This window comes from Copidosoma floridanum, unplaced genomic scaffold (assembly GCF_036245765.1).
Source record: "Copidosoma floridanum isolate Cflo_tuat_1 unplaced genomic scaffold, Cflo_Japanese_pri ptg000022l, whole genome shotgun sequence".
Lineage (NCBI taxonomy): Eukaryota > Metazoa > Arthropoda > Insecta > Hymenoptera > Encyrtidae > Copidosoma > Copidosoma floridanum.
Genome location: NW_028321899.1, coordinates 4,953,575 through 4,980,813, shown reverse-complemented (window position 1 = coordinate 4,980,813; position 27,239 = coordinate 4,953,575). Strand labels below are relative to the sequence as shown.

The following is a 27,239-nucleotide window of genomic DNA, read 5'->3' as shown; positions in this document are numbered from 1 at the left end:
ACCGTACCAGGCAAGGGGCTCTTTCAGTTCCGACGGCTACCGTTTGGCCTGAGTAATGCGCCGGCGACGTTTCAGCGGCTAATCGACAGCGTCATTGGGCCGGAGCTTGAGCCCTATGCCTATGCCTACCTCGATGACATAATAATTGTCGCAGAGACATTCGAGGAGCATCTCAAGTGGCTTAAGCATGTGCTGAAACGCGTGCGCGAAGCCGGACTCACCCTCAACCGAGGAAAGAGTGAGTTCTGTCAACCCGAGGTGAGATACCTTGGCGTCCTCGTAAACCGAGATGGTTTACGACCGGATCCGGCTAAATTGGAACCAATTACGGCGTTTCCGGCTCCGAAGAATCTGAAACAACTTAGGCGGTTCCTAGGCATGGTTTCATGGTACCGGAAGTTCCTGCCAAACTATTCGACGGTAGTAGAACCGATCAACAGGCTGTTGCGTAAGGATCAGCCGTTCGACTGGAAAGATGAACAGCAACGATCCTTCGAACAGACAAAGGCTTTGCTGACGTCCTCGGTAGTGTTACAACGACCCGATCCCAAGAGTCCGTACGTGGTGCAAACGGACGCCAGCGACTCCGGACTAGGTGCCGTATTATCCCAGATAGTTAACGGGCAGGAAAGAGTATTGGAGTTTGCAAGCCGTTCGATGACTCCGGCTGAGCGCAATTATAGTGTGACAGAGCGAGAATGCCTCGCGGTCTTATGGGCGACGCGAAAGTTCCGCCCTTATATCGAAGGGACACGCTTTAAGGTTGTGACCGATCACAGCAGTCTCCGGTGGTTGGTTAGTATTAACAACCCGACTGGACGACTGTCAAGATGGGCCATGGAACTTCAAAGCCATGGCTTCGAGGTTGAACACCGGAAAGGGACGCAAAATTGCGTACCCGATGCCCTGTCACGACTGTATGAGGATGATGAGAGTGGCACTGTGGCAGCGCTCATGTGGGAACCCCCGGCTGGAGATCCTTGGTACCAGGAGATGGTACAGAAGGTACGGGACGACCCACGGGGTCAGCCGCGATGGAAAATCGTCGGGGGATACCTGTATGCATATCGCCCCGATTCCACGGTTGATGAAACTCTCGGTGACCTGGAAGCCTGGAAGCTGGTGGTACCTAAAAGCCAGCACGACCAAGTGCTTCAGGAGTGTCATGATACACCATCTGCCAGCCATCTTGGCCGCGAGAAGACGTTCGCGCGTGTCTCCCGGTTGTACTACTGGCCGGGATACTACCAGGATGTTGCCCGTTACGTGCGGAGCTGCTTGGTTTGCCAACAAACCAAGGTAGATCAGCGGCTACCCCCAGGACTTATGGGGCGTAGGATCATCACCGCTCCATGGCAAGTAGTGGCCGCTGACATGATGGGCCCCCTACCAAAGACAACGCACGGCAACGAATACATCCTCGTGATCGAGGATCCATTAACGAGGTGGGCCGAAGTCGTACCGCTACGGCGAGCCCATGGGAAGGCTGTTGTGAGCGCACTGAGAGAGCGCGTCATCTGTCGACATGGTACCCCGGAAGCGTTGTTGACGGATAATGGCATCGAGTTCCGGAACAAAGACGTCGATGGGTTTTTGGAGAGCCTGGGCATACGGCACATGCTTACGCCGCCGTATCACCCGCAGGCGAACCCGGTTGAACGTTTGAACCGTACCATCAAGACCATGATTCAAGCTTTTGTCGAAGCCAATCATAGGTCATGGGACGAGAAGCTGCCCGAACATGTGTTTGCTTACAACACAGAGAGGCACGCTTCCACAGGCTTCTCCCTTGCGATGCTTAACAGCGGTAGAGAACCGTACGCCCCAGGTACGATGCACCGACAGGTCGATTTGACGGCCCAGCAACGCTTAGAGGATGAGGCAATAGAGAGCTGGAAGCAGCGTATGGAGCGTCTGCCGATGCTGCACGTAGAAGCAAATCAGCGAAACGATAAGGCACAGGCCAATGCCACTCGGCATTACAATGCCAAGCATCGCGACGTGGTCTACGGTCCTGGTGACCAGGTATGGCAAGAGAACCACGTCTTGTCCTCGGCAACGCAAGGCGTGGCAGCGAAATTGGCCCCAAGGTACGCCGGCCCCTTTACCGTTCGGAGGGCATTGGGTTCCAACACGTACATGTTGGAATCCGAGGAAGGCACGCAATCAGGCCCCATTCACGTGAGGCAGCTGAAGCCCTACGTGAGCAGACCCTCAGCGACGGCGGGAGAAGATCCTCCTGAAGATTCGGGGTCCGAAGAAGAAGTGGCTAGCGTTCCTCAACCACCGTTGGAAAGCGGCGAACAGGCAAAGCGCGACCCGCCTTCAGCGAATCCACCCGATGTAAGCGAGGCTGCCGGATCAGCCAGGCCAAAGCGAGGCCGCCCGCGAAAAACGACCGTGGCGTCGAAGCCATCCGCCGCAGCTAAGACGCCTGCGATTGAAGGCAGACCACGCGACGACGCTCGAACATGCGACCCAACGACGAGTCAATCGCCGAGCGATATGCGATGGCTGCGGCCCCGTAGAATAGAAAAAAATTTAATTTTGTAAGCGCCTCCATCCCAACTAATTGTATTTTCTTCTTTTTCCCCACTTTTTGTTTCTTTTATTTTCTGGGGGCAGCATTGTTACAGAGATGGAGGCAACACACCTTAGCCTGGGCGGTCTTATCAGACGCCTCAGGCACGCCACTGATGAGCAGGAGAGGACCGAGCTGGTCGAGGCCTTTCAACGAGGCCTCAGATCCCAAGTGGGAACAACTCCGCGACTGGCCATTGAGCCCCGAGGCGAGGACGAGGCCGACCCATCGTCGGCGGTCCAACCAACACCAGAGGCCACGGAGGCGCCACAGCTCTTGGCCATCGAGGCCACGGCCGATCCAGACGACGCCTGGGAAGGCATCCTGGAGCGGCTCAACGAGGCCCGGGAATGTGTCGTGGCGAGCCGGGAGAAGGCGCTCGCCGCCTTCACGGAGGTCGAGGCCTATGTTCGGGAGCACGGCTCCACGACCAAGACCGTCAAGGCCGAGAGGACGGCCCTGATCGGCCGCAAATGTTTTGCGGCCTTCAATAACACCTGGGTCGAGGCGCGCCAACTCCTCGCAGAGGAAGAGCGTCGTCGCTCGAGGTCGAGGAGGCCCGACGCCTTGAAGAGAGGAGGAAGGCGGAAGCCGAGGCTCGGCAACTCCGCCAGGAGGCTGAACGCCTCCTGACCAGGGCCCACACAGTAGAGGCGCAAGCGACGGGTAATTTCCTCAGACCCGTCCGCTGCTATATGTGCGGGTTGAAAGGCGTCAAACGCTCCAAGAAGTGCCCAAGGCGCTTGGAGCACTACCGCTTCAAGCGCGTAAACGGAGACTGGGTCCAGGAGTGACTTTAGTCCAGGACCAGCCAATCCATGGCACATCAACATTTTTTTTTTTTTTTTCTTTTCTTTGATAAATTGTACCCCACTTTCTTCTACCCTCCGTGTTTTCTTTCTCCTCGCCCACAGACATCGTCCTTGTAGCCTTCCTGAATGGCGCCTAGGTAGGAGAGTTGGAGACCCCGGTATCCAACGTCTAGCGGGGGGTGTAACGGTGCCCCACCGTTAGGCCACGTTAGTAGGCTAGGGCAGGTAGAGAAAGGGGGAAAAAGAGTTCAAGGGACCTAAGTGGGAAAGCGAAATAAGAAAGTAGGGGTAAGGGAAAAGAGAGTAAAGCCAGGAAAGGAAGCAAGGAGAGACAGATTAGCTTGGCAAGCGAGCGCGCGAGAAGCGTATAATTTTTGAGTACGACTCTCGTGATCCATTTTGTTTTCTTATTGCGCGATAAATTTTTGGCACGCGAGAAGTGTTTTCTTTGTAGTCTTTGGGTGCGACGTCCAGAGAATACCAGGTGTGTGCTGGAGGCTGCTGAGAAAGCAGGCGACCCCGAGTTCCACGAGAGGCGGAAGGTTCCCCTAGCCAGAGGGTTAACGCGAGGCTAGCGTCAGTGACCTTGACCTCCAGACACTACCAGTAGGGACGCCTACTGGCCCCAGCGTTGGCACGACAGCTCCTTCGAGACTGAGAGAGTCGTCACTACCTGCGACCGTGAGTACCGGTCCTTAGGTGACCGTTTTATTGTAAAGGGCAGCGGCCCTCGATTAGCCCGCGTAAGTCTGCCCGGTCTGCGTTTTTGCGCCACGAGCTCGTCGAGCAATCGCGCTCGACGAGCGAGATCTCACACACACACACATACACTACACACCCGCGAATACTTTTTTGTATTTATTTCATATTCCCTGAATATACACTTATTATTTTAAACTTGATCGTGAGTGCTTCCTTTCTGTGCGTGCCCGATCCCCCTTCGTGTCGTGTTGAAGTCGTCGCGAAAGGCGGCGACGTTTAAGGTAGCCGCGATACCTGATTTCGCAGCGGTGTCTCGGCGAACGAGACCCGCAAAATATTTTACAGGGAGTGTCACCGTTGGGTATCCGGGCAAGACAGGCCCGGTCGAAGTGGAGAGACTCCGCCTCGCTAATCCGCATTGTGCACCCCGTAACAATACAATACCTATACCTGAGTATATTATAGTGTACAGATAGCTTTTTTTGGAAAGCACGTGTATTATCCGTCGATACTGGTATGTAGCAGTATACGTGGACATACTTAAGTAAACATACTGTACACTATGTAAATATAACATATACATAACTTATGTACATACACACACACACACACATTACACGTATGTAATGTACATGCTATATTTACATAATGTATAGCATGATTACTTACACATATACATGTTTTTTTATATATATGTGAGTGCGTGTGTGTATTATATAATGTATGTGTATATGTATTATACACTATAAATGTGTATAGAATATTTTGCTGACTCCAAGAATTAAGCCCACATTCTTAGAATTGGTGGTCGGGGACCTTATCGTTTGTGCTACGCAGCACGCCAATCTATTCTTTGTTCTTACTACATATGAATACCAACTAAAAAACTTCTAAATTAGAAAATTGAGCGATAGTTAGGAGTTTATTACATTATATGTGATTCAGACCACTGATTGCGAATAAAATAGTTACTGTTTTTTTTTAATTGACAGATCATGTTAAAATCGTCTTTTTCGATACGCCGCAATATTGCACAGTAGGCAAAAATGCCAATTATCATGTCAAAATAAAATAGCGGCCGCTGTGATAGGCTGATCAAGATGATTTTTTTTAGAGCTTATAGATCAAACACCCCAGAATATAGGGAAAGTAGTCCGAAATGGAAAAAAAATTGAGAGGTTAAAAACTACCCCTACGCACACCCCTAATTACTATGTATACATATACATATCTTTGTAATATCATAATCATTAAGCCAGACAAACACACATTTTTTACAAAAAAATATAAGCCCATAGATTTTTGAGGTCGCTGGTAACGAATATGACGTCAGAATTTCGAAATTTAAAATGGCGAATCCAATATGGCAGCCGAAAAGTCAAAATGCATTAAAATTTAAGAAAATGTGGTCATAAAAGTTTTTTAGGTTGCTTAGCACTAATCTGGTATCAAAATGACGGAATTGATAATGCTGAATCCAATATGGTGGCCGAAAAAGCCAAAATGCTTGTAAAATTCAAGAAAATTTGGCCATAAGGGTTTTTTAGGTCGCTTAACACGAATCTGGTATGAAAATTACATAACTTAAAATGGCAGCCAGCAAACTGATACTTGTTAGAAACGAACAAGTTCTCGGCTATAAAAGTTTTTTAGGTCGCTGAACATGCATCTGGCATTAGAATTGTATTATAATTATAAAATTCGAAATGGTGAATTCAATATGGCGTCCACAAAAGTTGACACCTGTTCAAAGCTAACAGAAGATCAGCCCTGGTGGCTTCTTAGGTTGCTGAACACGAATTTGGCATCAGAACTGCATCATAATTACAAAATTCAAAATGGAGGATCCAAAATGGCAGCCGAAACAGTTAAAACTTGTCGAAAAGTAAGAATATCTAGCCTTACAGATTTTTGTTTACCTACAACAAATTTAGGATTAGAATTACTACATTTTAATCAACCAAACCAACATAGCGGTGAAAAACGTTAAGACAAAGGTTTCTTCTGTCACTGATCACAAATTTAACATAACAATTACATAATTGATAATGTTAGATACCGTATCATGAATTAAATGTAAAGAAATCTATCACTAAGAGTCTATGTGGTCACCGAATATATATCTAGATTATCAGTCATGAATTTGAAAATGGAGGACTGGCTATGAGATTAATGAATTTATTAAAGTTTATTTCACGTTTATTGCACCCGATGGGTATTATTTGGATCACCCCTCTCTATATCATGTATAAAGCTCTTTTAATTTGGAAAACAAAAGGATTTAGGCATAGTTACACTTTTTTTTCTGGCAACCCTACCTAGTATTATCAGGTGAGATTTCAGATGATTTATCATGTAAAAATATCCCCTGAGATTTTTTTCTAAGATTAGTGTTTTTTCGGAATTTTTTGGCCTTTTCAAGCATGATAAGTAGATTTCAGACTTAAGAAACTTTCCAAATTTTTTGATTCAATAAATTTTTCAACAATTAGACAACAAATTTTTTAAGTCTAAAATACGACACTTTTGCTAAAACATATTAAAAAATGCAGGAAAAATAACTATATTCGAAAATATTTCTCGGGTGAGATTCTGAAATGAGAAATCACCTGAGATCTCACCTGAGATTACTAAGTAGAAAAAAATATAAGGCACTTTCGTCGAACAGTTATGCCTAAAAGTAGCTTTTGAGAATCTTAACAGAGTCATCAGTTATAGTACAGACACTCGACTCTGTGTGGTAACCAGATATTGACGAAAGCAGAAAAATTTTTAGTGGGAACGTAAGTTTTCTTAATGATATATAGTATATGTTTATGTAGTTTAAAATATCTGAGTCCAACCATATGTAAAATTTCAAAAATAAAGAAGAATTTTCCAATTCGAATTAGATATATAGCTACTATCATGCGATCAAAATAAAATGTATGCATATCTGAAAGTGATCGAAAATCTAACAACACTGTTACTATAAGAGAAATAAACTCTGCTTTATCGTAAGTTTGCAAAATCTTTTCAAAAATATGACTTCAAAACTACTTTAAGTCATTCATCACAAATTAAAGAACTACATGTACTTACTCGCTGTCACGTTTGTTTTATTTTAACGCCAACACTAACTTATAGTTTTGTTTTTGGAATCCATGTGAAAATCCAGTTTATTTATCTTAGTAAAAAATTCAGAAATTGCAAAAAAATTTCTAAAATAAAACGTTTTAAGCTAATAAGTTATTTATTCCACTCCATCACATCCATCACTTAATATGGCAATATTATTTGTATGTAGAGAGAATTCCAATTACCACGAGATAAAAGACGAGTTAGCAGAAACTTAGAATGACTACGAGGAAATTGAATGATCAAAAATCAGTCTTTCAACATTAATCTAAACATGTGACAGTTATTTGGTTAAAGAAAAATAATACTATCTATTGAAGCCAAAGAGTAGAAGCTATTTTTGTAAGAAATGTATATTATGACGTAGCTGTAAATAATTAGAACTTATTGCTTAAAACCAGAATTTTCAAATCATATGTATATGTATATACAATAAGAATATTTAAGTGAAAGTGTTACAAGTTTTTGACACAAATCTGCTACACATCTATGCTCTTATATTCTAAACTTGTAGAGTTGCTTAGCTAATCCATAATTTTATTCTAACAAGCAGTATTTGTTAGTATACAAATACATAGGTACGTAAGTAATTATCCTTATTCAATAGTAGAAAATGTTTTCCCGGTAAACAATATTATTCTTTAATAGTGTATTAATCTAGTCTTAGGCTTACGAGCATCGAGCAACAATAACTGCTGTGATTTTTTCCGAAATCTGTCTATAATGTTTTATTACGTAATATACTCTATGTAAATTTTGATTAATATATTGATAAATAATCATATGAAATCCTGTATTCTCTCGTTGAACATTAAAATTCCAGATTCGGGTTCAGTGACCTCAAAAACTTTTATCGACAGATTTCTCATTTTAACGCTTTTTTTTAACCAAGATATAGTTTCCACCATTTTTAATGTAAATATTATTTCAGATTCGTGTTCAGCAACCTAGCAAACCACCAGGGCTAATATACTGTTAGTTTTAAATAGGTGTCAACTTTTGTGGATGCCATATTGAATCCACCATTTTGAATTTTATAATTATAATACAATTCTAATGTCAGATGCGTGTTTAGCAACCTAAAAATCTTTTATAGCCGAGAACTTGTTAGTTTTTGAGAAGTATTAGTGTGCTGGCCACCATTTTGAGTTATGTAATTTTGATACCAGATTCGTGTTAAGTGACCTAACAAACCCCGATGGCCAAATTATCTTAAATTTTCAAAGCATTTTGACTTTTTTGGCAGCCATATTGGATCTAATAAACCCCGATGGCCAAATTATCTTAAATTTTCAAACCATTTTGACTTTTTCGGCAGCCATATTGGATCCAGCATTTTGAATTTCGTCATTTTGTTACTAGATTCGTGCTAAGCAACCTAAAAAAAACTCCTATGGCCACATTTCCTTAAATTTTAATGCATTTTGACGTTTTCGACCACTATATTGGATCCGCGATTTTGAATTTCGAAATACTGAAGTCATATTCGTTATCAGCGACCCAAAAAATTCATGGGTTTATAGTTTTTTGTAAAAAATGTGTGTTTGTCTGATTGAATGATTATGATATTACAAAGACATAGTGATTAGGGGTGCATGTAGGGGTAGTTTTTAACCTCAAAATTTTTGCTAAAGGGAGCCATAAAACACCGCCCATTATTAAAATACCATTTTATTTTGAGCTACTTATGAGTCTTTAAGCCAAGCGGTTCTTATCGCTCCGTATAAAATTAAAAAAAAAAAATAATAAATAAAGTTTTCATGATACACCATTTTAAAATAGAGGATATTAGAACGGCCACCAACCTTGTCTCTCGAGTTTTATATAAGTGTAAAATGGACCTAGAGGACGCTTTTTATACGGTCCCCATGCACAGAGAGAGCAGCAAACTCTTGAGATTTATCTGGGAGGGGAATTTGTTTTAGTTTACGTGCCTGCCTTTTGTCTTGAACATGGCCCAATTTATATTTACAAAGATCCTGAAACCCGTGGCAGCTACTCTACGTGACAGAGGATAGTCTTCAGTGTTATACTAAGATGACTTTTGAATTATCCATGAGAGCTATTTGGGCTGAGTAGAGAACGTCGAATGCACGATCGACCTTCTCATCTCTCTGAGGTTTCTGATTAGCTGGAAAAAGAGCGTGTTAACCCCGAGTGTTGGATGCGGCTTTGTGGTTTTTATATTTGATTTACAAAAATATACCCTTAAGCTTCCGCAACAGAAAAGAGTGAGTCAATTTGAGCGAATAAAGAAACTTTAACTAAGAAAGCCTTGCTCTATCAAAGATTTCGCTACAGTACTCGGGAAATTGGTGGCGGCGGTACCAATTATCGAGTACGGCTTTGTGCACAGAAAAGCGTTAGAGAAAGACAAAAGACGTAAGCTTTGTGCAGGAATAACTTTGATTTTGGTGAGAAGATGCCAATACGCAAATTTATTGTGCCAGACCTAACGTGGTGGTCCAAGAAGATCTTAAATTGCATCAACAGCTTCAAGACCTTTGGATTTAGTCTTAGACAAAAGCGGAGTAAACAACGCTATACTTTCAGGTCACTCCACGAGACACGCGTCCTCGTCAGGTTACTCCACGAGACACAAGGCACTGAGAGCCAGAGTAAGCATAGATACGATTAGGAGAACCGTAGGCTGGTCCACCGAATCAGAGGTATTCGCAAAATTATATAAAAGACCAGTCTTGCCGGATAAGAGCGAATTTGCCTTAAAAGTAATGAAACAACTACGAGTAATCTCGAGAACGAGGTGAATGAAGTATAATTGATGATCAAACGAATTTACCTGTAAGTGAAGTTAGCTGGTAATGATACGAAGAGCTTTGTTCGAGAGATTACGATCTCTTCTAATCCATGACATATTCAACTCATCCAAAAAAAAAAAAAAAAAAGTATTTATATAAAATATAACAATAAATAAAGAGAAAGTTCTTATTTTTAACTCTGAAGATATGAGGAGCACGCGCGGGGAGCGCAGGAAAATGAATACACCTCCCCACGATATGTTTTCTTTTCAGATATAGAACTATAATCGCTGTGATCTCTAACGGATAAAAGGGTAACTACTACAAGTGATCTCTTCGAACGAGGCTCTTTGTATAATTACGATTGAACTTCACTTACTAGTAAGTTCATTTCATCATTAATTAATTATCAAGGACTGAACGAAATTCAAAGTATAGCGCAATTAGTTTTCACTAACCCACACCTACACTATTCAACCTATCATATCAGCAGAGGGTAATGTGCTTTCACTTTTATTTTTAGTATTAAAAGAGGCAAGTGGAGATTTCAAACCTCGAGTTAAACAAACATTATTTACACCAGATAATGTATTGATACTTGCTCCTAAATCTGGAAATCTTAGTAAGTAACTCTTGAAGGCTTGGGTAAAAGAAGTATTTTTTTAAATCTCTGGAAACTTAGCTGCTAACTTTTAGACTACTCTATTGTGTCGTCAGTTGCACACTGGTGTGCTAACATACGGGCGCTGGTCTGGCTGAACCAAGCGACGTCCGTGACAATATATAGCTAATAAATTATTATTAATATTTACGAACAATCATTTTGAGTATCAGCATATCAAGGTATTAGTACCATCACGCATTTTGTATACAGTACATGTATAGTGCATGTTAAAGAAACAAGAGAGAAAGGTTGATTTGGGTACATTTTACAAACTTCCATATCACTTTTAAATTAAAAAATTTGTTTGGAATATCAGTTAACAAATTTCATTTAAACTCAGACGTCTGGCTTAAAATACTATTATCATTGATCAATTCATTGTATAACTGTTGTTGATATCTCTTATTACTGGATATAAGTAACTGTTAATGGTACGTTAGTCTGAAGAACTACTTATTAGCCATTTCGTACAAATTCTACGGGTTAATAGTTTTTCCTCAATGACTACAAAGGCTTATAAGGAAATACATTTTATTTTATTAGAACAAAGGTTTTATTAAATCAGAACAAATTTATATATTTAATTGCGGATAAAAATAGTTTTTTTAAGCTGAGTGAGATACCGCTTCATTTTTATGAAGTGTTCATTAACTAGTACATTTTCCTTACTGAGCTGAAAGAAAACAGTCTCAACTAGCTTGAAGTCTACAAAAATTAATGTATAATGCGAGTGAGAGATCTTTGAACCAGCGTTAAAACTTTTATGGTGCTTTCTTTTTCTTGCTTACCAGAGAAAAATATAAAATATAATTTAAAGTACGGATGGTAAAATAAGGGAAAATTCCGTTCATTTTATCTTAATTTTAATCCATTAAAAATCTCCCTTAGTTTTCTCGAAGCCCCCCACCCACCGCCACCCCTTCACAGCCTCCCACTATATGTTATGTAAGCTGTAGCTAGCAATCGCAAGCCGCAGCTCCTACAACTTACGGTAAACGATCTCTAAGCTATATATAGTTATCTAGTTTTTCCACACCACTTAGGAGGCAAATAGATCGATTTTGTACACATCAACAACAAGTTCAAAAAACACCAAGTGTAAGCTGTAGCTAGTAACCGCAAGCCGCAGCTCCTACAACTTACGGTAAACGATCTCTTAGCTATGTATAGTTTTTTTTTTTTTCTACATCGCCCAGGAGGCAAACATATCGATTTTGTACCTATCAACAACAAGTTTTAAAAACAGCAAGTGTAGTTATTACTTCATATTAATATTGATAAGTACAAAATCTCAGGCGCGTTGACGTTTTTTTTATTTGTATTATTTCTTTCTTACATTGAGTTTTAAATGAATACGTGTAATCGTATAACATGTTATGATCACACATATTCATTGAAACTCAAGTAGTAAAAAAGTAATAAAAACCGTGGTACTCATCGCCTGTAGCCCTATGAAACCACGAAGAAAAAGAACTTCCCGATGCCCGATTTAAAGAAAAAAAAAAAACCATTAATAGATATAGTAGTTAAATAAAATATTATTTGCATTTGTATACATATGATTGTAACTTTTCTGTTCTTTAAAAACCTGTCTGTCTCCAACCTATTCCTTTTTATGTATACAAATCAAAAAACAACTGTATAATATGTAAAAGTTATTATTTTATACATAATTCTAATTTTAATAAGATAAGATTTTTTTGTACAGAATCTTAAAATTTAATTTTTTTAAATTATTCTGCAAATTAACAATACTTACCTATGATATTGCATGATGATCATTCTAATAAATAAGTCAATATGTTCAGCTCTTCACATTCGCGCATTGCTCTAAAATTTTAGCCAATACAAGGTTAGCGCATCAAATACAATGTTTTTGAACTTAACTATAAAAAAAAACTTACTTAAGGTGAGTTAAGCAGATATAAAATAATACAACTATACTTTTTTTACCCTCCTGCGCGCTTAGTGCGCTGACTCTTTTTTACTAGATCATACTAAGTTAAATTAAATCAAATTAAAGTAGGTTGATTAACCTCTGAATAAATGAGTGGCAACACAAACACCTCTAACTAAGCAATTAACTGCTGATGGGGGTTGGCGCGCGGAGCGCGCAGGGGGTGTATATCCTTTTTATCTGATATTAATGGAATACATATATGAACTTTTCATTTGATAATATTGGAAGAACGTCCTTTAGTCAAAAACTACCATAAACACGAATGGAAAATTTGTGAAAGAATAAAATGCAATAAAAGTTAATAACTAAATATAAAGTACAAAAAATTATTTTTTTAATTTTTAAATATTTTGAAAAAATATGAGAAAATTATAAAAACAATTATTTATTAGATCAACTAAGTTCTCACTTAGACGTTGATGAAACATTTATATCTAAAATGTTATGAATAACTGGGTTTAGTAATAATAATCAAAAACTTTTGTTTTGTTTCACAATTCATTTCTTACTCTCAGTAAGGCTGACAGCTGTTTTGGCAGTTAAGTCATTGTCAAAGGTTCGACATACACTGAATACGTAAGTAGTGTAATCGACAATATGTATAGATATAATTCATGAGGCAAATAATAATAAGCTATTTCTAGCAGATGATAAAATAACGAATGTTAATATAAGAAGCGTCGTATTAAATACAGCTACTAACGGCATTATCTAGTATTCGCGGTGTTAAACGACACCCTGATGGTTGGACGCTGAACCAGTTCTACTATATAGTTCAAACTGTAGACGCGCGAATAGAGTGTAAGTATTTTATAAGTTTGTTAAATTTAATTAATTATGTAGGTGAAGGATCCCGTAAATACGTTGAAGGACAAAACATAGCTAATGCAAAACATCTTTTGTTGCACCATAAAATTAAAAACGTCGTAAAAAAATGTGGTCTGTTTATGTTTGGAATCGAATAACTGGTCTGAAAAACCATATGAGCTGGATATTAATACAAACCCTATAAGCTCTGAGAGAGAATTTAATAATTATATTATTGTAGCTATTCTTACCAAACTGGTTCTCGAGGAACCTGTAACCATATTGTAGGTGTCTTAGTACATTTTTAATGGAATACGTATACATATATAGACAGTAGTCGTCAAGAGGTGAGACCAAGCAGACGTGTTTACGTCATCTATTTTATTGTCTCTCCATGTGCGTCGCATAGTTCTCAAATTTTTTTGTTGAACCTCTTGGAGGTTTTCTAAATTGTTGCAGGCACTCGGGCTCCACGTGGCTCTAGCTTTCTGAGAGCATAAATCACGGTCGCTCTCCTGTCGAGCCTAGGAATCTGTGTTCGCCTGCAAATAATAATCACTTATCACTCCAGCCCTGGTGGAGACTTGACTTCAACTGATCTTTTCTTTACTGAGGGTACGGCTTTTACTCGCGGGATTGTGATCCTCTGCCAAACTACTGTCTGCTGCTGATTCGCCTTTAGGACTACACCACCTCTTATGAAGACAGTCAGGAAGACGACAAATTTCGCCTGAACTTAAATATCTCAGCACTGTGTTAGAGGCCAGTTATACGTGTTTTGTCTGTTCTTAAAGCTCAGCTGGTAATAATAAGCGGGTGCTCTGCTCCGTATGTCTGAAGCCATTTTATGTTAAATGTTGCTCGATTGAAACTATTTCACGATACATAGCACCTAATCTTACAGCTCCTACTAACTCGTCCTTCTTTCTTTCAACTGCCAATAGTACACACACTAAAATAGTTAAACGCCCTCGCGAATCCTTCCCTATTGATTTTTTAAATCAACCCAAAAAAAGACGCTTAGTAGACTTCACCCCGAGTACAGATTCTCCAGAACAAGATAAAATGACCGATAAAGATAACGCACCTACATAATCAGATGTTATGAAGTATTTAACTAAGCTCAACTTAAAAATTGATAGAGTATCTACCACACTAACCACACTTACCACTCGTTTCGGCACCCTAGACACTCAGTTGAAAGATTTCCAAGACAAGGTTGCAGTAGAAATAGATGGACTATACACGGCTGTATTCGTTGCCGACATTCGAAATTGGTCACCGGGAAAAAAAACTGAATCTCCCTCAAGTCAATCACAGACAAGAAATCTCCACTGTAGTGTTGTTGTAAGTATGAGTTCCGCCGATATGCGTAACAAGATTACCAGTAAAATGGGCAAACTGGCTAAGAAAAAATCAAGCGATGTTTTTGGTGAGGGAGGTGATGCTTATATCTACCTGCGGCCTCTCTTGCCACCAAAAATTTATCATTTATGGCGAGCTGCTATCAAAGCACATATGCGCATTGGTTGTGCTTTTCCTGTTATGTGTAACCTCAAGGTCTGCATGCGCAAAACGATTAACTCAGACTTGATATCAATATACATTGAAGCTGATTTTACCTCCTTGCCTGTAATCCATCATATGGAAGAATGACGCCAAACATATTTCAAGGTCAATTCTAAAGTCAGGGAAGCAGGTGTATTAAAAATTGGACATATTAACGCTAACCGGCTCAAAACACACTTTAACAGTATAGAATTGCATACCTTCGACTCTAAATTAGACATTCTTACTATTACCGAAACCTTTTGAACAGCTCTGGATACTGACTCAAATATTTACTTACAAGGTTTTAACACCTTCCGCAATGATAGGGAGGGGAAAGGGGGAGGTAGTGTCTGTACATATGTCCACGATGATTTACCTGTTAAAATTTTACATGCCTCTGACCCAATATTCGACAATACTCTAGAGTATATCATTCTAGAAATTTCACTTAAGACACAAAAACTTTTTTTTGCAACAGTTTATAGACGTCCAAATGGCACCGTAGTACATAGACAACTATATACCCATCTCAACAGTGATAATTTTCTAGATCAGTATCAGGCAGGTTTCAGAAAGGGTCACAGCACTCAAACTTCACTTATTCGGATTTTTGACGGTAGGTAGCATGGTAACTATTCTAGTGCTTTTTGACTTTCGAAAAGCCTTTGATACTATTTCTCATACACGGTTGCTCGAAAAATTACGCTACGTAAACTGCGATGATTCTACCTTAAAATGGTTTTTTTCTTATTTATCTAGACGTAGGCATGCAGTGATTGGTATTGGCCACACACTGTCTGATTGGCTCCCTTCAAAAACTGGTGTCCCACAAGGGAGTGTACTTGGCTCTCTACTCTTCCTTATTTACATAAATAATCTTCCGTCAGTTATTTAATACTGCAAGCATATGATTTATGCCGATGATACGCAGATTTATTACTCATGTTATCCGCAAGATATTAAGTCGGAAATCGAACATGTTAACTTGGACTCTAGTGCGTTAATAGATTGGGCTGTAGATAACAGATTAACACCGAATATTCCGAAAACTAAAGTAATGGTCCTTGGCAGTACACAAATGTTGGCCCAATTAGCTTCGTCTGGTGTTCCCACCGTTATTGTCAGTGGAGTTGAAATACAAAAAGCATCAGCTGTGAAAAATCTAGGACTTTGGCTAACCCCCACGTTAAATTGGGAACACCACGCCCAATTTGTCTTAAACCGTGTCTTTCAATCGCTCTATAGCCTAAAACACTGCAAACATGCACTCTCATACTCATTGAAAAAACAATTGGTCGAAAGTCTAATCTTTCCGTTGTTCGATTACATGTCTGCAGCTTATCATAGTATAAGTGAGAACTCCAACCTTCGACTACATCGGATTTTAAATACCTGCGTCCGATATGCCATTGGCAACATAAGCTGGCGATCTAGAGTTACACCTCATTATTTAAAACTGGGATGGCTCTCAGTGCCCCGACGCCGAGACTATATGTTGGGAATTTGAAGCCTTTTCAACCCTATCGCATGGTTCCCCCGATTACCTTTTGTCTCTTTATACACTAGCCTCTGATCACTTTGAATTGCGTCGCTCTCAAAGACAACCTTATCATTATCTCTTGATCCCACCGTTTAAAACTGAGACTGTAAGATGCTCGTTTGCTGTTCAATCCTTGCTCCTCATAAATAAACTGTGCTAAACTACTTTTGACCTATCTCAGGTAAATATTTTCAAGACCTCACTTTTTACATTCCTTATGACTCAAGAAAAATTGGGATAGAGAAAACAGATTGTCTCCTAAGCTATAGTGTTATCTCGGTGAATCAAACCTCTCTTCTACATTATTATTTCTACAACGTTTTCTAAAGTACTAAAAACACAACACTGTAAAATTACACTTAATCATCCTCTGAATCATATTTACTTTTACTTAGAATATAAAAATGTGTTAAACTTCGTTAAGATACAATTTTGCATACTTCACTTGTTATGTACTAAATGATATAATTGAACCTTTTATTGATAACTCTTGTAATTATACATAGTATTATATTCAAGTATTTTCCTGCGTGTAGTATTTTCTTTTACTATTTACTCATGTTAAAATTCCTGTGCTATATATATTGTAAACATTATGTACTTAATTTATGTGATAATTTTTGAAGCCATACGTGGTTATACCACAAGGTTTAAATAAAGTCTTACATATAACAGCGCGCGGTGGCTCAGTCAGATAGGTCGGGATTAAACAAGAAGATATCGCAATTGCCAGAAAATTGGTCACTTTTTTTGTTTATTGAATATGTAGTTTTATTTTATTTCTATCGTTGGCTTATTAAGGAGGAGATTGACATATGCAAGTCTTATATGCCTCCAAAATATTGAGCAAAAACTTAAGGACAAATAAAACTTACTAGTTATGCTATCTTTAACGTAGGAAGGTGATTGTATAAAAATCTAGTTACTACTTAAACGAAAAGTGTTTGTCATATGAGCTGAAAATAGGTCTTAAAATTAAAAGCTAACAGTAGTGTTTACTATCCGAGGTTCGTCTACTTATTAAAAAAGGCAGTTATGTTCGTCAATCAGTTAGCATCTATTTTTTTTTTAATTTTTAGATAAAATACTGTTATAGTTACATGTACTTAAAACACTGATACAAATTTAACACCACATAGCTCTACAGTGCTAAAAAAACTGATACTAAAGTTCGTTTAGAATTGCGTTGATTAGATGTGCACTGATTATAAAGACTAGTTTTACTGACGAGAGCACAACAAATACTTTTAATTTTAGAAAATTCTTTAAATGAATTTATCTACTAAATTTTTGAAAAAGTTAAGAATATTAGTAGATCGCGTGCAATTATATATACTTTTACCAAACGTTTATCAAGCTCTTCTATGGAGACTCTCAACTTGTAACTTAAAACCTAAAATAAATGGACGATACTAGAATACTTACCAAATCCACCAAAATAAAATCATCATTCGCACTTATCGTCGAGCAACTACTTTTTTTAGATTCATCTTGAGAGTAATATCGTCGCTCAAGGATATTGAAAGTTTGCTCATCTCGGTTACTTGAGTCCATTTGCTTTTGTGATGTATTTTTCAGCTCTGGAGGTAGAAAAGACTTAAGGGTTTTCTGTGGCGTCAAAAGTGAGCTTAATGGAAGATCACATTCATTTTCTTCATTCAAAAGTATTTGCTTATTATCAACAAATGCTCCAACTTTTTTCGTATTAGTTAATAACTTAAAGCTGAAATAACCAGAATGAAAATTTTTTGTTTAGAGAGTTTTACACTTATACGTAGAATATACCTTACCTTTCTTGATCTCGAGTATATTCTGAGCATAAATCTGAATGAAAATGATCACTTTTTAACATTATCAAATCTCGTCCAGTTCGTGTAGGAGAAATCGTCATTTTTGTACGATATGATACGGATAAATGAATCATACCTATCGGTATACGTAGCTGGCCTACTTTAATCTGTTTGTAATTTTCACCTAAACGAAGACAACATTGTTATTATTTATTTAATACATGTGTTTGATAAAGCCATTTGTAAAATAAATATAGAGCAGCAATATAAACAGATTTAATTTATCAATTAAAGAACTAAAAAAATACGAGCGAATAACATATAATGTTTCAATAAGTTTTTATCAAAAAAGAACATTAGCTTGTCAATATTTAGTATAGCCTTCTCCAGAAACATTTTATGATAAAAAAAATATTACAATAAAATACTGAACTAAAGGCTTATCTATATCTTAAAGGACTGATAATGTTAAATGTACTGAAAAACTAAATGAAAAACTATTTACCAAAGAATTACCCATAGCATCAATGTGTATTTAGAGGTGAGTTACACTCAAGACTAATGAACGCATAACATAATAAACCAGAATAACAGACTGTTAATAAATGGTTATCTCAACTTACCTATGGTCCTTTTCTGACTAGGCATTAAGAAAATTAAGAACACCAGCAGGTGTTTCTACCCTATACTTTATAAAAAAGAATCATTGATAACTAGTAATTTTACAGCACTTTCATGCAAAATATTCAGTAAAGCCACAAAGAGAGCACTTTTAGGAATAATTTGAGCCAAATTTTCTCATAATGTGTCGAGAATCAAAGAAAAATTGAGTTGAAACGCGTGCTTATAAACAAGTACCAAATTTTTTTAGTCTAAGATGCAACCTAAACCATTATAAGTTAAAACTTCCCGGTTTAGTCTTGTCGTATTACGACGAACTTTGGCTTAAATTATTCTTAAAAGTACTATTTATGCACTTATTCACATTATGCTTGCATAAAAGTAGGTAAACTTCCACTCATAAAATGCCTTTCATTAAAATGATAAAAAAAGATAAGAAAAGAAAAAATCAACATTAACCAAGCAATGGACTTGTTGTGTAGTTTATTCTTTTAAAAAATACAAATCCCGGTGTTCGATAAAAGTTGTAAGATTCGTGTGCGCAAATTGACAAAAGAATATAAAGAAAAAACGATCGGAATGTATGAAAAAATCTCCGGCTTTTTGCGCATACAACTTCAATTCTCACGAAACTCTCTTTCTGATTGCACGTCGCTTTAACCTTCGTGTTTAACCCTAAAAAAGAAAATTGAGATCGACTACAAGCTTGCGTCAATTGTGACCAAACATCGTCTCCCAGCGAGGCATTAACGATATTTTGTGGCAACGAAAAAAGCGGTCCTGCCTGGCCAGCAGACCCAAAAAAGCCGAGCTCCTTGCTCGCAATCTTGTTCACGTTAAATGAATCTAAGCGACAGATTCATCGCAACCATAGTTCCTGACAAGGTACAATTATTATTTTAAACACCACAAACTTACACAAATATTAATTTACTCGAGTATATTTTGTTATTCTCATCCATGATTTACTAATGTACAACTCTTTGACATAATAAATCAGGTTTTTTGCCGAAAGGCTTTTTCCTGCAATAAGCTTTTTTTATTTTATACTACCATGTTTTAAATACTCAAAAATCATCCTTTAATTAAATTTAGAGAGCGACTCTTAACCCCTGGGGTCTTACTCTCTACATGGCATTTCATTTTTAATTTGAAAATAGCTGTGCATTCTTCGTTACATGGTGCCTCCTGTGAGGTACGAACCTGCGTCATAAGCTGAGGAAATCGGTACTGCCATCGCACCGTATCATACGTCGCCTCGTTTCAACATCATCACCTGCATATCATACGGACGCAAGATTTTTTACCACCACCGTCCATCACCATCCCTCGCCAGAAATATGCACCACGCCACTCCTTTCCTCCAGCAGTGAATCTCCTCGACCTCCCTTAGCGAAGCCTTCTTAATGGCATTATTGGAATAAGATAAGTTGTTTGAATTTAACCTCTCCTTCCTCCGACTGTCACCATTTTTATTAACACGCGCTTTTCATAGCCGTTTGAAAAATTAGTCGTTTGTATAAACTCTTGCTTTGAATCGTTTTTCGTACATCAAGCTCAGCGCGTCATTGAAATTTTTCGCGTTGTTTATAACCCCAAATTAAATATTTTTCTTTATTGTAAAAATGACTCAAGCCAGACGCATCGCCTTTATTGTGCAAAAGGGGACCTCTTTCAATGAGCAATTAATTAAAACTAAAAAAGCTCTCGATGACGATCTCGTTTCCGCGAATGATGCTCCCCTTCGTTTAGAGCTTTTAAAAGACGCTTTAAAAAAATACGAGGAACTTCATGATGAGTTGGCTTCTCTTGAACCAGAGCATAAGCAGCTTGATGAATTAGCCGACTGGCGTAAGAAGTTTTTTCATATCGCCGGTAAGCTTCAAGTGTTACGACGTTTGCCCGCAATTGACACTAATGCTACCGCGTTAGCCAATTCAACCTTTTTAGAAAGGCCAAAGCTTCCAAAGCTTCTGATAACTGAAATTCCTTTGTTTAATGGAAATATTGATGCTTGGCTCTCTTTTAAAAATGCTTTCGAATCAATTATACGCTCTCGCTCAGACATTGACGATGTTACTAAACTAACTTATTTAAAAAGTGCAATGCGCGGTGATGCATTCACTAAAATCGGACCTATGTCTTTATCCGCTGAAAATTACCCGAAAGCTTGGAAGCTTCTTACTGATTCATACGAGAGAAAACGTATATTGGTTACGAAACATTCGGACGCACTTATTGATCTGTCAAAATTAAATAAGGCCACTTCTTCCGGTTTATCAGCTCTAGTGGATACGGTAGAGCAGCATCTTACCACATTGGACACATTGAAAATAGATGGCCGTACGCGTCAACTCATTCGCACCATTGAAAGAGCACTTTCCGCGTCAACGCGGAATGGATGGGAAGAATCGCTAACTCTTGATGAACTCCCTGATTTAAAGAAACTGATTGAGTTCATTCGCGAATCAGCTTTTCGGGTTAGCGTATTAGAATCCTCGTCGAAAAATTTTGATCAAGGACAAAAGCGAACTACTGACCAAGCGAACTTTCAGCCGAAAAAGTTTCAGGGTATAGAGTTAGATGCTCGCGTCTTAGCTACCGGTATGAAGGGCATTTGCGTTTGTTGCGGTTCCGAACATTTACTCTTTAAATGCCCTTCGTTCGACAAACTGAATGTTAATCAGCGATGGACCTTTGCAAAAGAAAAGAGGTTATGCTTTAATTGTTTACGTTCTCATGCAGGTGCCTGCTCCTCTGGCTCATGTAAAAAGCGCAATAAAAAACATCATATTTTGTTGCACAAGGATTTTAAAATTAATGTCGGGTCGAACACGTCTGCTGCATTGATTACTACCCCAAACGAAAAAATTACCCCTAAACGTGATGATTGACTAGTAGGCAAAGTATTGAGTGTTGAAGCCAATGATGCACGCTCTTACCTTATGGCAACTGCCAAGGTTTTCGTTTTAAATGCTCGAAACGAATATATACACGCTCGCGCTTTACTCGACACTTGTGCAACCGTGAATTTAATAACTATTCGATTGGCCCAATTGTTAAATTTACCCTTTAAAACTTGTTCGATTACAGTGGGAGCGATAAATGAGTTAACTACCGAGTGCCATGAATGCGTAAATATCAAATTTAAATCAATTTACAGTAATTTTTCTAAAAGTCTTACTTGTTTAATTATTCCACAGATATCAGGTTTAACTCCATCGGAAAAATTTCCTCGCAATTTAATTGATTTACCAAATGGTATACAACTCGCGGACCCACAATTTCATATGCCTTGTGGTGTTGATTTATTAATCGGTTCGGGCATTACCTTATCTCTCTTTTCCATCGGACAAATAAAGCTTACCTCAGGTCCCTGTGATCTTTATGCGCAAAAAACTTTATTGGGTTGGATTGTCGCGGATGGAATTCATCACAAATGTTTTGAGGGAATTGCCACTTGTAATTATACCGTTTTAAAAACTGGTTTTGCGCAGAAAGAACAGATTGAGGAATCATCACGGATAATGAATAAATTTTGGGAGGTAGAAGATATTCCCAGTAAAAAAAATCAAAGACAAACAGAAGATTCTTTAATTGAAGCCCATTATTTACAAAACACGATTCGAGATGCTAGCGGACGATATATAGTACGCTTTCCTTTTCGCGCGGGGGTGGAAAATCTAGGTGATTCAAAATCCACAGCTTTGAGGCAATTTTATTCACTCGAGCGGCGACTAAATGCAAATCCCGAACTAAAAATCGAATATTTTAGAGTGATGCAAGATTATATCGATCAGGGTCATATGTCTCTCGTCAAAGACGAAAGCAAGGATGGTTATTTTATGCCACAGCATCCAGTGTTTAAACCATCTAGCACCACCACCAAAGTACGAGCCGTTTTTAATGCATCGAGCAAAACTAACAAAGGCATTTCATTGAATAATGTGCTTATGGTGGGTCCCACTATACAAGACAAGCTTTTCCAACATTTACTTAGATTTCGATCCTATGCTTACGTAATGACAGCAGATACAGCGCAAATGTATCGTCAGATATTAGTAGACCCTCGCGATCGAAAATATCAGTATATATTTTGGTATGACAAGGATGGACAGATTAAACCTTTTGAAATGAATACAGTAACTTTTGGTAACTCATCCGCGGCTTTTTTATCTATTCGTACTATTCAAAAATTAGCTGATGATGAAGGCGCGAAATTTCCTTTGGCTCAACGTGTTTTAAAAAATCATTTTTACGTCGACGATCTGATTACGGGTTCGAATTCTCTCGAAGAAATGCACACGATACGCGAACAAGTAACTAGTTTACTGGCTCACGCTGGTTTTGATATCAGAAAATGGTTGTCTAATAATATTCATAATTCTAACGACATGGACGAAAAAACTTTTTACACGGATCAAAATCAAAATTCTGTATCAGATTCAAAGACTCTCGGAATCGTATGGAGTTCTAAATATGATGTGTTTATATTTTCTACCAAACCTTTGAATTCTCATCAAAAAATCACGAAACGGCATATACTTTCAGAAATAGCTAAAATTTTCGATCCATTGGGTTTGCTTGGCCCTGTAGTTTTCGGTGCAAAAGTCATGATGGAAAAATGTTGGCGTACAGATATCGGATGGGACGAGTCAGTTCCAAATGAAATACATACTTCATGGATTACTTTCACTAATCAAATCGGGTTAATAAATAATTTTAGAGTCGAAAGAAAAATAGTAATCGATGAATTCGTTCATGTCGATATCGTTGGTTTCTGTGACGCTAGTAGATTGGGTTATGGTGCATGCCTGTACATAAGATCGGTTGATGCATCGGGTAAAATTCTAGTTCGATTGGCATGCGCCAGATCGCGTGTAGCACCTGTAAAATGTTTATTTACTATTCCCCGTTTAGAATTATGTGGCGCTTTACATCTTGTAAAGCTTTACAAAGAAAGTTTTAAAGCTTTTGAATTTCCTATCCGTAACGTTATTTTTTGGTGCGATTCTACGATCGTGTTACACAAGATTAAAAAATCAATCCGTGATTTAGATACTTTTGACGCAAACAGAGTAGGAGAAATTCAGACTCTTGACGACGTAGTCGAGTGGAAGCACGTAAGATCGGCTGATAACCCTGCAGACGCTTTATCTCGCGGTCAGACACCGTCTGAATTTTTGGTTAATTCATCGTGATTAACTGGTCCTAAATGGTTATCTCAGCACGAATCACTATGGCCACAAGACATCGTCATCACCGCACCTTCAGTAAAACAAAATAATAATTGTTTAGCAGTTACCGTACACTGTGATTTTTTCTCCAGATTTTCTGATTTCTTACGTTTAATCAAGTTTGTAGCTCGATGCTTGCGTTTTAAAGTTTCAAATCAACTATACCGCGGTAAAGTTGTTTGTGTAGAAGAAAAATTAGCAGCAGAAAAAGTAATCGCCCAAATTTTGCAAGCCGAATGTTTCTCAGTAGAAATAAATTTAATAAAACATGGTAAAATAACGCGTTTAAAGGATTTGAATCCATTTATTGATTCAGAAGGTATTTTGCGAGTTGGTGGTCGTTTGCGAAATTCTTCTGTCTCAGATGATTATAAATGCCCAATCCTTTTACCATCAAAACACCCGGTTGTTAATTTAATTATTCGCAGAATACACGCGGTAAATGGACATGCAGGAATTCAATCTACTTTAAGTTTTATTCGGCACAATTATTGGATTTTAGACGGGAAAAATCAGGTACGCAGAGTGGTTCGACGTTGCGTTACATGCCTACGTTATAAACCAATTATTGTTTATGCCAAAATGGGCGATTTACCTGAGTCACGAGTAAATGCAGCGCCGGCATTTAGTAAAGTTGGTATCGATTTTTTTGGTCCGATATTTCTAAAAGAGAAAAAGCTTCGGAACCGGAACAGGGTTAAAGCATACGGCTGTGTATTTATATGTATGAGTTCTAAAGCCGTGCATATCGAAATCATCAGTGATTATACCACTGAAGCTTTCCTTGGTGGTTTTAGACGTTTTATTGCTCGTCGAGGAATACCGCAGCATGTTTTTTCGGATAATGGAACAAATTTTGTCGGGGCTAATAATCAACTTCAGGATCTTTATCAATTTTTAAGATCAAACCAATTTAATCGCGAAATACATGAACATGCTATTCAAAAAAATATCATTTGGCATTTCACCCCCCCTTTATCCCTACACTTTGGCGGTATTTGGGAATCAACAGTCAAATTATTTAAACACCATTTAAAACGAGTTGTTGGCGCTCAATTGCTCACGTTTGAAAAATATGACACTTTAGCCGTTGAAGTCGAAGGAATTTTTAATTCGAGACCTATCTGTACTCTATCTTCGGATCCTAATGATCCGCAAGCTCTCACACCAGCACATTTACTCATAGGAAGACCAATCACTTTATTGCCCACTCATGACTTCCATGGAATTTCAGAAAACCGTTTGCGATCATGGAATCTTATATCAAAGGCGAGAGATAATTTTTGGAAAAGGTGATACATCGAGTATTTGAACGAGCTTCAAAAAAGACAAAAATGGCAGGAAGGAAAGGGAGAAATTAAGGTGAACTCAGTCGTACTTTTAATGGATAAAAAAATCCCTTGCGCTAATTGGAGGCTGGGAGTGGTCGTTGAGGTTCACCCTGGAGACGATGGAGTGGTGCGAGTGGTGACTGTGAAAACAAGTAATAATACTTATAAACGAAATATCACCGATCTATGTCCTTTACCTGAAGAAGAAACTAAAATTTAACAAAATTATAATTTTGCGAACATCTTATCTAAAGAAAGATCTGTTTGTTTAAACGTTAGTGATTGTTCATATCTCAGACTTATTTATTATCGTAATGTTTATTAATCTTTTTGAAAAATCAGGTTCTAAGATTGTAATTAGATTTGTACATATCCCATGTTTAATTTGAATACATGTAAATTTAATCATAAGTACACATTATCAACATATACATTAGTCAAATAATTTTCATTATAAAAATATTTTGCTCATCTTTACGTTTCGCAAACGCGGGGGAGTATGTTGTGTAGTTCAATCTTTTAAAAAATACGAATCCCGGTGTTCGATAAAAGTTGTAAGATTCGTGTGCGCAAATTGACAAAAGAATATAAAGAAAAGACGATCGGAATATATGAAAAAATCTCCGGCTTTTTGCGCATACAACTTCAATTCTCACGAAACTCTCTTTCTGATTGCACGTCGCTTTAACCTTCGTGTTTAACCCTAAAAAAGAAAATTGAGATCGACTACAAGCTTGCGTCAATTGTGACCAAACATCGTCTCCCAGCGAGGCATTAACGATATTTCGTGGCAACGAAAAAAGCAGTCCTGCCTGGCCAGCAGACCCGAAAAAGCCGAGCTCCTTGCTCGCAATCTTGTTCACGTTAAATGAATCTAAGCGACAGATTCATCGCAACCATAGTTCCTGACAAGGTACAATTATTATTTTAAACACCACAAACTTACACAAATATTAATTTACTCGAGTATATTTTGTTATTCTCATCCATGATTTACTAATGTACAACTCTTTGACATAATAAATCAGGTTTTTTGCCGAAAGGCTTTTTCCTGCAATAAGCTTTTTTTATTTTATACTACCATGTTTTAAATACTCAAAAATCATCCTTTAATTAAATTTAGAGAGCGACTCTTAACCCCTGGGGTCTTACTCTCTACATGGCATTTCATTTTTAATTTGAAAATAGCTGTGCATTCTTCGTTACATACTTGATCAACCTGAATTAGTTTTAGTAGCAGGAAAAGTTACTTAAAGACTAGACATCCTGTAAGAGCTCTGAAAATATATACTTAACGTAGCTTACAATGTTTGTCTTAAAAAAATTAAATTACAAAATGTAGCCATTCTGTTCTCCCATGCAATCTTATAGTGTGTAACAGTTGCTTCATTATACGATTAACGGTCATTTCAAGAAAATAATTATTATATCTTTGCATGGCTGTTGTTACATATTACCATATTTTCATCATTCGCGTAGAGCACGACTTCTTTAATTATATGCATCAGAATGTGCACAGAAATAGGAACGTCTTATTTTCAATGTCTTCTGAATAATCAGCCGATTCCTAAAATATGTACGTAAGATAATAATATCTCAGAGGTAAGGAGCTCTGTTAGATCAGTGGCAAACGTGCATACTGCACATGTAACATCGTTTTAGAGATCGTGGGTTCGATTCCTGATTAGTACAGATTTTTTCAAAAACTGTATTTATGGCAAAAAGTTTCTATAAGCCCTGGCTATTTCGGGATAGATTTTTTCATAG

At 38.2% G+C, this 27,239-nt stretch overlaps 1 protein-coding gene across 1 annotated transcript in view; it reads right to left on the bottom strand.

Moving 5' to 3' along the window:
• Positions 1-27,239, bottom strand: part of Atg13 (Autophagy-related 13) — a 184,002-nt gene that overhangs the window by 79,341 nt on the left and 77,422 nt on the right. The window contains exons 3-4 of the mRNA XM_089594979.1: positions 18,284-18,467; positions 17,919-18,216 (exon numbers count right to left, since the gene is read on the bottom strand). Coding sequence (XP_089451105.1) covers positions 17,919-18,216; positions 18,284-18,467 — 482 coding nt within the window. The remainder of the gene's footprint in view (positions 1-17,918; positions 18,217-18,283; positions 18,468-27,239) is intronic.